Source organism: Mus pahari, chromosome 22 (assembly GCF_900095145.1).
Source record: "Mus pahari chromosome 22, PAHARI_EIJ_v1.1, whole genome shotgun sequence".
Lineage (NCBI taxonomy): Eukaryota > Metazoa > Chordata > Mammalia > Rodentia > Muridae > Mus > Mus pahari.
In genome coordinates, this window is record NC_034611.1 from 39610103 (window position 1) to 39624002 (window position 13900).

The 13900-nt window shown below is 47.6% G+C and overlaps 1 protein-coding gene across 1 annotated transcript in view; it reads left to right on the plus strand.

The window, feature by feature from the left end:
* Positions 1 to 376: 376 nt before the first annotated feature.
* Positions 377 to 13900, plus strand: part of Rragd (Ras related GTP binding D) — a 27577-nt gene continuing 14053 nt past the window's right edge. Inside the window, exons 1-2 of the mRNA XM_021222286.2 lie at positions 377 to 957; positions 11634 to 11929. Coding sequence (XP_021077945.1) covers positions 813 to 957; positions 11634 to 11929 — 441 coding nt within the window. The 5' untranslated portion in view covers positions 377 to 812. The remainder of the gene's footprint in view (positions 958 to 11633; positions 11930 to 13900) is intronic.

Consider the following 13900-nt stretch of genomic DNA (forward strand, 5'->3'; position numbering starts at 1 on the left):
GAAGCCCCGAGGGCGTTATACACCTTAGGCTCTCCTGAAGGTTGCAAAGGAATCACTTAGTATAGCATGTTTATATATAAATCACGAGACATGTGATTTCTCCGGAAACATGTCTACGTAGACCGCAGTTTGGAGTACTCTTGGTGGGAAGTCCTCTGAACTAAAAGGCGCTTTAGGAGGCAGCTGCTATGGAAACTACCCCACCACTGAGCACTTCTCCCAGCTCCCGCAGGCTGGAGCGGCGGTGGGGGTGGGGCCTGAGTACCGCACAGTTGAGGGGCAGCCCACTGGGGGGTGGGGTGGGGTGGAGGTGGGGTGGGGTGGGGGTAGAAAGCCTGAAGACCGCAGCACAAGCCAGAGGCACTTCAGAAAGCAGGCGGCAGGGTCCGGGTGGTCCCCGGGCCAGGGACATCCTCCGGGTCACGCTTGCAGAGACAGAGAGTAGAAGTCCCCGAGGGCGGTGGCCCATGCGCTCTGGACACTCGAATTCTCTCTAGGGGGAGAACGTGTGTGGCCCTGGCGGGAGCTCCGCCGAGCAAGCGGTGGCTGCGGCCGGCGAGCGCGCTCCCGGCGGTGCTGTGTGTGTGTGTGTGTGTGTGTGTGTGTGTGTGTGACAAGCGTCAGGTGACTCGGGTCACGCAGTCACTCCCTCGCGCTCCCGGGGAGAACTGCCGCGCTCCGGCTGGCTCCTCGGGCAGCAGCGGCAGAGAGGGGGCTGGGCTCCGCTGCCACCCCCTTGCTCACCAGGCGCGGCCCCAGGGCGCTGCGGGCTACTCGGCCCACGCGGGACCTCGGAGGCAAGCGTGGGCGTGATGAGCCAGGTGCTGGGCAAGCCGCAGCCGCAGGGTGAGGACGGCGGCGACGACGAGGAGGAGGATGAGCTGGTGGGGCTGGCGGGCTACGAGGATGGGCCCGAGTCCTCGGACGCCGAGCTGGACAGCGGGCCGGAGGAAGGAGGTGAGCCAGCCGGTCGTGCGCTCGCGGTCCCCGCCCGGGGCACGGTGTGTGTGTGTGTGTGTGTGAGGGATGCGGGACGCGCGGGTCCGGGGCACCGCGGTGGGGGAGGGGTGCAGCCGGGCTGCAGACGGCGGCGGGAGGGCGGCGGGGAGCAGGGTCGGATGTCGAGCTAAAAGAGGCAGCTGGCGGCAGCGTGCCGGCTGGGTCGCCCACAGCTGCGCGTGTCATTCTTCCCTGCCGTGGCCGCGGGAGGGTCTGCGGCGTGGGACCCCGGCGCTGGGGCGGGGTCCGCGCTGCAGGTGGTAACCGCGTCTCCCGGGAGACCGCGGGGTTCTCGGTCTCCAGACACCCTGAATGCATCTGGTGTCGCACCCGGGAGTGGGCGCGGGGCGAGCCATCCTTGGCCGCTGAAGCCAACTGTTTGTTGCCGAAGGAGCTGAAGTTAGCCTTTCGGATGGGGGTCGCTTGCATTTCATTCCTGGGACACAACAAAGAAGTTGAGCTTAGGATTCCAGAATGTTTTTCTTTCATTAAAAAAAATTTCTTTTTCCCCACAAAAGCGGAAGGTCACTTTAAAAGGTCAGTTGAACGGGGTTGTTAACATTCTCCGAGTTGTAAACATCCCAGAGAAAGGATTAATCTCTTTAGTGTCTCACACTGAAGAAACCGAGGAATCAAAGTACCCGTGACAGGAGTTTTAAGAACTTTTATTGAGAATGTATTGAACGGAACTTTAAATTCTCTCTACAAAGCCTTCCTCGGAAGACAGTTTTGATTTTGCGTCTGGCAAGTACTTCAGTGAATCAGAAAGGGAATACAGTTAACTAAGACTTGAGCCTGGCAGATGAAAAACAGCTTCTCAAGTCGCCCCGTTTCCTGGCTTTTCTCCAGAGAGGACTGGTGCTGGCTCCCCATTATTTAAACTTGTGTGCACCTCTGCGCTCCATTCATCCCCACTCCCCTTAATTAGTCCCACGGTCGACCTTTCAGCCACCTAAAAAAAAATTAAATTGCTCAGGTACTTTACTATTAAGTAGCGTCTGTTAGCTCCTCCCAGATAAAGGCTCAGTGGGAATGCATTGGCAAGGCATTTGCAAAGATAGGTGCACAGTAGCTCCCTATTGTGGTAGTTTAAAGAGAGAAAGAAGACCCTATTCTAGAGGGGAAAGCCAGTTATTTGATACTGTCCCGGGGGCCCGAAGATACTTCCCTGGGGAGCAGGGAAGGGGCAGAACCTATTTTCCTGTAGTCTTTTTAATTGGACGGCCTGGGGGCTCTTTTGAAATTTGTTTTGAAGTGAAAGTAAACCCTTGCCTGAGGGAAAGAGTTCCTGAAACAAAGGCTTTTCCAGAGCCCAGAATGGGAGGGTCCCAGTGCAGTTAATCTAAAGGCAAACCTGCCTGCAGCTATGTTTTGATGACTTCTGTTATAATCTCCCACTCCCAGCCCCATTGGGAGTTCCCGAATCAGGCAGAATCCTGGAATCTTGCTATAAAAGGATACAGTGTAGTCATGTGGTGGGGATCTTGCATGTTAATGTCTGCTCTGGCAAACACTGCAGAAGCCTAGCTTTGCTCTGCTTTCTGTGACACACAGGTGGTCTGCTAGTTTCTCTGATCTTTTTATCTTTTGAACACTTTCCCTTTTGGCCTCTGTTCTCTGGCTTAGGCCTTGAAGCAGGAACAATCAGAAAATCTGCCTTTCTATGGCCAGCACTTCCTGCAACAATCTGCCAACTGATTCCATTCCCCCAGAGCTGGGACTGGGACAGGGGAAGCCAAGAATTTAGACTTCCTGCTTTGTGTCCTTCTGAAGGCTAAATGGTTTTGTTTTAAGATTTATGTGCATCTGTGTGCATGTGCATGTTTGTGTGCTGCATGGATGCAGGTGCCCAGAAGAGCCAGAAGAGGGTGTCAGATCTCCTGGAACTAGAGTTAGAGGAGTTTATGGACACCCAACGTAGGTGCTCAAGAAGAGCATCAAGTGCTTTAGCTGCCAAGCCATCCATTTCTGTAGTACATACTCCTGTTTAAGTTTTGGTAAAGTATGCATTTATCTGTTCTCAAGTTTAAGAGATGGAGTGTGAAAAGTGGGGACTTTAATCTGAGAAAGGATGGAGATGGGTGAGTTCTTTCTCCCCTCCCCCTTCCTCACAGATGATGTTTAGTGTCTGTATTTAATGGAGGTCTGGAATTTTCCCTGTTCGGTCAGTGACCTCTGGTACTGGGGAGCTGGGAGTGGGATAAGATGGGACAAGCAATTTGTCTGGCATTTGTTAAGGCAGTCTGTCAGGAGCTGTGCAGGACTGAAGAGAAAGTACAGTTCCCATTGCCCCTGGTCTCTGTGTTGTGTGGAGGCTCCTGATCTCATTTTTAACCCGAGCACCCTATGAATTTTACCAGGAAGCTTGGAAAATGTAGAGCAGCTAAGGCGAGACTTAAATGTTGTCTGTCTCCTTTAGCTCCCACTCCATATTCATGAACAGCAGGGATGTTTTCAAAGCAGCTTAGTTTCTCTCAGGATTGACTCCACTTCTTAACCCTTTCTTCACAGTAAAGGCGAGTCTCATCTTCAGATGCTGCCCCAGATAAAACTCCTGAGGGGGTAACCATTTGTCCTTTGTTTTTACACCATTAAAAACAAAAGCAAGGGCCAGAGACACGGGGCACAGTGGGTAAAGTGCTGGCTACACAGGCATGAAGACCTGAATTCAGAGTCTCAGCATCCATTTTGGGGGCTATGTGCCTGTAATCTCAGCCCTGGGAAGGGGGAAACAAGAGGACCCCTGAAGCTTACTACAACCAGCCAAGGCAAATTGGCAAGCTTCAGGTTCAGACAGCTCCTTCAGCAGAATGAGGAAGATAGAATGAGGTAGGCACACATGCTTCACCTGGCATGAACATACATGTGTGTAATATCAACACGCAAACACATATTACCATACCCCACAGACCAATTGTTCTGGATCCTGGTTTCAATCCTCAGCACCCCACGTAAATCCATAATTGTGCTATAACTATGATTAGTTATTTTAAACATTTATTTTATGTCTATAAGTGCATTATCTGCATGTACACTTGCATGCCAGAAGAGGGCTTCGGAACTCATTATAGATGGTTGTGAGTCACCATGTGGTTGCTGGGATTTGAACTCAGGACCTCTGGAAGAGCAGTCAGTGCTCTTTTATTTATCTACTATCTATCTATCTATCTATCTATCTATCTATCTATCTATCTATCTATCTATCTATCTATCTATCTATTATATGTAAGTACACTGTAGCTGTCTTCAGAAACCCCAGAAGAGGGCATCAGATCTCATTACGGATGGTTGTGAGCCACCATGTGGTTGCTGGGATTTGAACTCACGGGCTTCAGAAGAGCAGTCAGCGCTCTTAACCGCTGAGCCATCTCACCAGCCCGCAGTCAGTGCTCTTAAATGCTTGTGCCATCTCGTCGGCCCATAATGATTCATTTTTTGACATGTAGATAACGACTGATTTTTGACACCTAGACTTTAAATTTGCTAAAGTAAATTACTGTGCCTAAAAAAAATGACAAGGAACCAAATTAAAAGATAGCTCAATTTGTAGGGAAACTTGACGATGGCTGCTCACCAGTGTCCCCGAATCTGGTCTGTGTTTTCACAGTGGCCTGTGCTCCTTGGAATCTGAGGAAATGACAGTTTGCATTGTGACTAGAGTCACCACAGGGTGAGCTGCTGACACTCCCTGGAGGATATCCAGCTGCAGAGGCCACCAAGTCCCACCTGTTAGCCATTATAAGGTCGGTGTGGTGATCCAAGCCTGTAATCTCAGTGCGCCAAAGACTGGGGCACAAGGATCACCAGTTCAAGGCCTGAACCACACCCCAGGCTGTGCTTTTATTAGACATCGCTCCTGTTTTATTAGAACAGGCATGGGGCAGTGCAGCGGGAACTCAGGGAAGCATAAGCAGGTGCTCGATAAGTGCCAGGCTCTGAGTTTGAAAGAGCATCTCATCTTTCATAGGTTTCTGCGCCTCTGTCCCAGGTATTTATTTTAGGCTATCCGCCCCATCCCCACAGCTGTGCAGGGCAACTTGGCTTCCTAAGCCACCTCTTTTTTGTTTCTACCTTCTTTATTCTTGTGTGTGTGTGTGTGTGTGTGTGTGTGTGTGTGTGTGTGTGTCTGTCTGTCTGTCTGTCCTTTTTAATAAGTGCACTAGAGGGGCTGGTGAGATGGCTCAGCGGGTAAGAGCACCAACTGCTCTTCTGAAGGTTCTGAGTTCAAATCCCGGCAACCACATGGTGGTTCACAACCATCCATAACGAGACCTGATTCCCTCTTCTGGGGTGTCTGAGGACAGCTACAGTGTACTTACATATAATTAATAAATCTTCTATAAAAATTTTTTTAAAAATTTTTAAAAAAAAAAAATCTTAAAAAAAAATCTTAAAAAAAAAAAGAAGAATAAGTGCACTAGAGCTCACATGCCATTCCCGGATACAGATGAGAGTCAGTCCCTGCCCTCTTCCTTATTTAAGGCAGCATGACTTGTCAGTGCTGGGCCCTGGAGCCCCCAGGGATTTCAGTCTCAGCCTCCTGTTTCATAGTAGCCCACTGGATACAGATGCATACATTGTGGGGCTCCAAACTCATGGCCGCAGTCACCTACGCCTTTAAAAATTAAAAAATTAAGAATTCTCTCTCCTCTGTCAAACCTTCTAAAGTTCTTTGGTGACAACCCCCCATCCCCACCCCCTCAGTTTTGCTGTGAGTCAGATAGGCTTTCCGCTCTGAGAAGCCGATTCGAATCTCTCCTTGTAGACCTGAGAAAGATCTGGCACTTGTATTCTCAGTGTGTAAAAGGTTTCTGAAAAGCAGCCTCGAGCTTCTCTCATGCAATTTTAAAAAAGTTCCTAAGAACTCTTCCTCCTCTTTACATTGGTAAAGCACAACATATTAGAGTCATAAGTGAATAATATATATTAAATATATATTCAATCATGCTTTTTTAGTTAGTTCCCCCCTAGTATGAATTGAGAGGATTTTACATATTTTGTTTCTGCATGGGATTTTTTTTTTTTTTTTTTTTTATAATATGCACTCAGTCGTATCCTTATCTGACAGTAGGAACACTGGACTCTTGCGAGTCTTTTTTTAAAGATTTATTTATTTACTATATGTAAGTACACTGTAGCTGTCTTCAGACACTCCAGAAGAGGGTGTCAGATCTTGCTACGGATGGTTGTGAGCCACCATGTGGTTGCTGGGATTTGAACTCCAGACCTTCGGAAGAGCAGTCGGGTGCTCTTACCCACTGAGCCATCTCACCAGCCCCTGCATAGGATTTTTTCTGAGACAAGGTCTTACTATGTAGCTCTAGTTGACTTGGATCTTGTCAAACAGTCTGACTTCCAAGGATTCACTGCCCTGAGCCAGAGTTCATGCAGAGAAGAACTTCCTGTTTCCCCAGGGAGAACCCCTAAACCAGCGGTTCTCAACCTGTAGCTGTGACCATTTTGGGGGCTGAAAGATTCTTTCACTGGGATCACATATTAGATATCCTGCATATCAGATATTTACATTATTAGTCTTTTTTTTTTTTCAAAGTTTTTTTTTTTTTTTTTTTTTTTTTTTTTTTAAATTTTTTTTTTTTTTTTTTTTTNAANTTTTTTTTTTTTTTTTTTTTTTTTATTATATGTAAGTACACTATAGCTGTCTTTAGACACCCCAGAAGAGGGCATCAGATCTCATTACGGATGGTTGTGAGCCACCATGTGGTTGCTGGGNTTTGAACTCAGAACCTTCGGAAGAGTAAGTCAATGCTCTTAACCGCTGAGCCATCCCCCCAGCCCCCTACATTATAATTCATAAGAGCAGCAAAATTACAGTTAGGGAGTAGCAATGAAAATAAGTGTATGGTTGGGGTCACCCCAAAGTGAGGAACTGTATTAAAGGGTTGTAGCATCAGGAAGGTTCCGGGAGCCTGGGCAGCACTGAGGAAGAGTCAGCTGTGTGAGGATGTGCGCCCTGCCGCTCTGCTCTGATTTCTGTCGGTTCCTGGCTCTGAGCGTTGCCCACAGGTCAGCCCTGTGCTCATGGCACAAGCCCATCTTTTTGCAAAGATGCTCAGGTTTGGGTAGGGCTCTGCTGGCTCCTGGATAATTTTGAGATGTTAAGGACTGATAATATCTCAACGAGGTGACCTTCTCCTCTAATTGCTGTCCCTTGACAGAAGCTAACAGGGCCCACTAGGGTCTTCATCAGTCTGGCTCCTCAGCTGGGCTATGTGGGAATTTGGGCAGGATCAGGGATGGGTGGCAGATGGCGAACTCTGCTGTGTTAAAATCTGACCCTGGTTGATTTCACCTGGACAGAGGGACAGAGCCACTTTACCCAGTTCCAAGAGCCCCAGGTAGACATCCAGTTTGTATCCTTTATTTTCATCCTTCTGTTTTCTGTTTTTTTTTTTTTGTTTATTTGCTTTCAGGTTTTATTTTTGTGTGAGTGTCTTGCCTGAATGTATATAGGTATCCTGAGTGTAGGCTGCTGCCTCTAGAAATCAGAAGAAAGCGTTGGATCCCCTGGAACTAGATGGCTGTGAGCAACCATGGGATTGTTCAGAATTAAACCTGGTCTGTAAAAGCAATTAAGTGCTCTTAACAGCTGAGCTGCAGACATGAATTTGTGTGTGTGTGTTCATGTGTGAGTGTGCATGTTCATGGGTATAGAGGTCAGAGGTCAGCCATGAGTATTGTTCTTCAGGTGTCTTTTGACACAGCCTCTCTCACTTGGCCTGGAAAACAGATGAGACTGGCTGGGCCGTGAGCACAGGGGTCTGTCTCCATTCCCCTAGCCCTGAGCTTATAAATGCTGGCCACCATACCCCAGGTGTTTGTTTGTTTGTTTTTTGAGACTAGGTCTATGTACTCCTGGCTGTTCTGTATCCTTCTGTAGACCAGGCTGGCCTCCAACTCACCTGCCTCTGCCTCCTATGTCCTGGGATTAAAAGTGAGCACCACAATGCCCCCATTCATACCCCACTACTTCATGAGGGTTACCATCTTTGAGTCACAACCCGTGTCCCCCCACCCACCCATCACCAATAAGCCAATTAAAAGAGCCAAATTAAAAGTGGGAGGCAGAAAATGATGTATCCCTTGTGGCCATGGTGTGAAGAGGGACAGAGAGGTCCAGCCGAGCTCCCAAATCTGTCTTTTTTTGAGTCCTGAAATGTGATTTAAAATCTAAGTAAGGGTCCAAAGGTATGTGTGTACAGCCCCACCCAGGGTTAGGATGATGGAGACAGGCTCCACCCATCATAGATCCATCCCTGTCTGGGCTTCTGTCTCATCCTGTAAGGTGGTCTGACAAGGTGTTAGAATTGAGTGGAATCTCCTAGACTCAAGTTCATCGTCTGGCTGGTCCCCTTTCCTTCTCCAGCATGAGAGTCCTGGGAAATTCCTTTTTCTTTGGGGTCCATTGTTTGAGTAGTCTCATAATCAGACTGACTGATGCAAGTGTCTTTGTCTCCCTGCCAGGCCTGTTACAAGTTCTAAGGGCCAGATTTGGGTCCTTGCTCATGCACCAAAAGCACTGTCTCCCCGACCCCTAGAGCGGTGGGTATCTGAGTCCTCCACAGACCCTTCCTTGGGAGTTGGAGTTCTGAAGGGAACTTCCTAAATGTGGGTGTAGCCATGTCCTGTATTCTTTTTTTTTTTTTTTTTTTTTTTTTTTTTTTTTTTTGAGGCAGGGTTTCTCTGTATAGCCCTGGCTGTCCTGGAACTCACTTTGTAGACCAGGCTGGCCCCAAACTCAGAAATCTGTCTGCTTCTGCCTCCCGAGTGCTGGGATTAAAGGCGTGTGCCGCCACGCCTGGCTATGTCCTGTGTTCTTATCAATCACCTCCTGGATGTTGGATTAAACGCTAAACTTCCCAGCACTGAATTGGTGAGAGGCTAGCCTGTGTTGTCATATAAAACAGCTCTCACCTCAAGTGGTTTATTCTATAGCAACTATGATTGGTTATGGCAAAGGAACATAGATTTTGTTCTCCTCGAATAGAATGTTCTAACATAGAAAAGTTTTATAATAACAGAACAAAGAGTTACAAATCAAGAGATCTTAAAAATACATTGTCAGGGGCATCAGAGAGAAGGGTTTCAAAAAGGTTGGGGAATCTTGTTTATGACTCAGATGACATTCTTAGCTTTTGGATTAATGGAAGCTAATAGGTGAAATTGATGTATTCTGAAAGGTTTTTATTACGAGTCACCGAAGTGGGCAAGAAATGGATATTAAGGGGGTTAGAAGGTGTAATTAGGCTCTGGACCAGGGCATTCCAACTGCTCGCCGGCACTGCAGCTCTAACTCTTTGCAGTCAATCTTTGCAGACACATCTTTCTGGGAGTTCTCATCCATACCTGTTGAGGCCTTGCCAGCTAATTTAGTCACTGGATTTATTGTATTTACTGGAGGGTTGCTACATGCCATATGTAATCTGAGAGAGACAGACAGCACACAAGGAAAGCAACAGGACAAACGTGCCAAGTAAGAGGATTGTGTGTGTAGTGAGGACTATTTAAAAAAGACCTAGGTTCTGGCTAGGAAGTGATGGGGTGTGGCTTAGGTCAGAGGAGGAGATACGGTGTGGCAGGACTGAGTAAGGAAAGTCTGGGGAGACCTCTCAGGTAGAGAAGAAGTGAGGCAGGACCCTGCAAGGTCCTTCTGGAGGGCCTGAGTGTCTGGGAGAGAGGAGAACCAGCTGTGGCTGAGAAGTGTTGAGAGAGAGGAGGTAGAGTCAGGGGCTCCTGGCTGTGGTTTCTCTTATCTTCAGGATGCACCCTGGCCTTCCATCACTGTAACTTCTCTCTCTCCACGATTCCTCCATCCTTCACACTTCCTCTCTATGGCCTGATTGATCTTTTTTAGCTTCCTGAGTGTTGCTACTGTGTATCTTCTCCAGGCTCTGTACCCCTCTGTATCCCTCATAGGGATGGGTCTCTCTTTGTATCTGTAGCCCTGCCGCACATTGGGAGTCATTCAGGTCGTGAAATAAGAGCAATGCCCTTGTACATGTTTCATCCCATGTCAACAACATCCTCCAAGGCCCTTGGCTGCTTTCTAGAGCCTTCTCTGGGGCTCTCTGTGTGTGCTTGTGTGCTAGCCTATGGTATTGTACTGTGTAGAGCACCTGCCAGCCTTCATCGTTTATCCTCACCAGTCTCATGCTGCCCTATTGGGCACACTCGGGAACTGTTGGTAGAGAGGCCTTCTCTAAGAGGTTGAGGTGCTTGCCTTCATGGGAGCTCTCTGGAGTGTTATGAAGGTGGGAAGGTGTGTGTGTGTGTGTGTGTGTGTGTGTGTGTGTGTGTACTCAGAGCTGCCTTCCGTGTGCACTTGGTAAAGGATATGAACTCAGGACCCCACTTCGCATATTCTGGTACTCTGCCTACCCTGCCATTCAGGCCCTAGGGGTTTCTTAAGCAGATTTTAGAAAGGACAGAAAGGGTTGATAGAGTGCTTGCCTGGCTGGTCCTGACCTTGTAACTCTTCTGACTTAGCCTCCCAGGGGTTGGAATTATAGGTGTGTGTCACCATACCTGCTTTATTTTAGGTTGGTCCTTGATTTCATTTAACGACCATAACAGCTCTGAGAAATGTTTGTTATATGGTTTGTTTGTTTGGTTGGTTTTTGGAGACAGGGTTTCTCTGTATAGCCCCGGCTGTCCTGGAACTCACTCTGTAGACCAGGCTGGCCTCAAACTCAGAAATCCGCCTGCCTTTGCCTCCCGAGTGCTGAATGCTGGGATTAAGAAAATTTTCTTTTAAACTATGCATAGACAAGGTGTGTGTGAGTGTGGGTTTGTACACCTGACTGGTGCTTGCCCACAGAGTCCAGAGGAAGCAGTTGGATGCCCAGGAGCTGGTGCAGTGAAGCCACCACACATGAGTGCTGGGAACCATGCCTCTGGAGGAGCAGCCACTTGCTGGCCATTGGTGGGTGGCTCACGCCTTTCGTTCTAGCGCTCAGGAGGCAGAGGCAGATGGATTTCTGTGAGTTTGAGGCCAGCCTGGTCTGTATCTTCTGGGAGAGAGATCCAGGACAGCTAGGGCTATACAGAGAAACCCTGTCTGGAAAAACAACAATAACAATAACAACAAAAGTAGCCACTGAGCCATCTTTCCAGCCCCATTTAATTTTAATGCTAATAACTGTTTGTGGTTATCTCACCAGAGGAAGAGGGCAGGCCTGTCCAAATCTCGTTTGCTCTCTCACAATCTGTAAAAGGCCTCTGGTCTGTGCCCGTGGTCCAGATTTTGAGGCCCATGAGGACAGTAGCCAGCAGGTTACTAAGAGCACCTCGTTAGTGTATAGCTACTCTGACGACTGCACAGAGGAGGGCATGGCTGAAGACCTGAGTTCTTTTTCAGGCAGCGAGCTCCAGGAAGCCTCTGGTGTTTGTATTCCAGAGTCCCGGCTTACGATGGTGGTTCAGGTACCGACACGTATGAAAGGGTTAGGGCAGTTTTCAGGGTCCTGATGTCCCCATGTTACCCTCTCTGTGGTTGGTGGTTCCGGTGTCGCTGTTGGGAAGAGCGGCATCTGAGTCACAGACGGCCTGAGGTGGGCAGAAACTCTGGCTAGCTGCCCTGAACAACTCACCTTCTTTCTGTTCTGGGGTTTCTCCAGTTCTGGACTTCAGCGACCCCTTCAGCACGGAGGTGAAACCCAGGATCCTGCTCATGGGTCTCAGGAGGAGCGGCAAGTCNTCCATCCAGAAAGTCGTCTTTCACAAAATGTCCCCGAGCGAGACGCTGTTCCTGGAGAGCACCAACAGGATCTACCGGGAAGATGTCTCCAACAGCTCCTTCGTGAACTTCCAGATCTGGGACTTCCCGGGGCAGATTGACTTTTTTGACCCTACCTTTGANTATGAGATGATCTTCCGGGGAACCGGAGCACTGATCTTCGTCATCGACTCCCAGGTACGGTACAGTCTCAGCGTGGGCAGCACCTACCCCCTCATACCTGTGTTCAGTGTGGCTTGTTTTTGTAAAATTGTGTGTGTGTGTGTGTGTGTGTGCGTGTGCGTGTGCGAGTGTGTGTGTGTGTGTGTGTGTGTGTGGAGCTGGGGCTGTTAGAGAGCACTCTCCTGTGCCTGTGTGGGATCAGAGGATCAAGCTCAGGTTGTGAGGCCTGAGCCAAGTACCTTTACTTGCTGAGTCATTCCGGTGGGGGTGGGGTGGCTTCGTGTTTTTTTTTTTTTTTTACATCTGCAGGAGGCCTTCCTATCAACCAGGATTTCTTAGAGCCTGCAGACTTTGCAGCAGAGAAAAGGCTCCTGTCTGGTCACAGCCCAAACACATTTAACCTCACAGATACAGGCTAGATCCCGGAAGATAGGACAGGTTTTCGGCAACAAAATTTCCATAGAAGGGTACATTGTATAATGTTTACTTTCTAAGTGGATACACTTAGAAGTGGAATTTTTTTCTTCTGAATCAAAGTATTATTTGATTTTATTATGTGTATGGGTGTTGTGATATCTGTGAACAGCTTGTGTATCTGGCGCCAGCAAAGGCCGGAAGAGGCCATTGGATCACCTTGAACCGGGCAATTGTGAGCTGCCATGTAGGTGCTGGGAATTAAACCTGGGTCTTCTGAAAGACCAACTAGTGAGACATTTCTTTAGCCCCTGAATCAAATTATTATTAGTAGTATATATAATATACTATTAATAATATAATTATATCACTGTATATAATATTATATATCACTAATGATTTTATGTATACTGTAGATGACTATTAAAATGTGAAGTGGGTATTTCCTAGGAAGATGGATAGTTCATATTTTTTTCCACAGTTCACATCTGTGTTTGAATAACCAGCTCCACTTTTGTGTTTTGGCTCCCGTGGCTGTGCGTACTGAGAAGTGTGCTCTCATAGCTAGGTTGGGGGGTACAGGTTTTGTCATAGCATTAACTCAAGAATTTAAAATCCTCCCAAGTTGTACCTCCTACATTACCTAGCACACACACACACACATAAATATATATATATATATATATATATATATATATATATATATATATTTTACACTTATTCAGGGCACATGCCACGGTTCTATGAAGGTCAGAGGTCAGCCCGAGGTGGGTGGGGCACTCCTCCTCTGCGCCCATATGGATCTTGTGGATTAAACTCTAGGCATCAGGCTTTGATAGGATGACCACTCTGCCATCTTGCTAGCCTACAACTCGACATTTCTGTGATTTTTTGTTTTTAAAACAAGCTTTGGAAAGTTTTACTAAAAGAAACCTTTCTGGTTTACATTTTCCTGGTCTGTTCTGCCAGGTTTATAATATCAGAGTCACCTAGGCCTATGATTGCCAAGGTGCCTGCTCTGTTGTATTTCCAGCACGGTGTGCCTGGTTCAGTATTGTTACTCCTGTAGAGAGGGATATGAACTTTGACTAACACGGTGTAGTGTTCTGTTTCAGACTTCCTCAAACCCAGCTGGTTGGTTGTTAGCAAGGACTGCCAGTATCCCTCTGCCCTATCGGATCATAGAGTCTGCTTACACCCCAGCATACACGTTCCTCTGTACAGAACGTTAGAGCCTAGACTTTTATCTTTGTAGGTACCATGTGCCTGCCTTAGGTGGGAGACGTCCTCCATCCAAGAGCAACTCCAAGCTGATATTTCTCTTAACTTTTAAAACAATGTAAACACTGTTTGGATACATGTGTTGACTGCAGTGTAAAGAGATGAGTGGAATAGATATGCTTACATAAGTACTTAGGAGGAAGAGGACAAAGGAGCTTTGGTATTGATCATTCAGCTCATTTTCTCTTTTCTCTCTGCCTGCGTGCCTACCTGCCTGCCTCCCTACCTCCTTAAACTACCTTCCTTCCTTCCTTCCTTCCTTCCTTCCTTCCTTCCTTCCTTCCTTCCTTC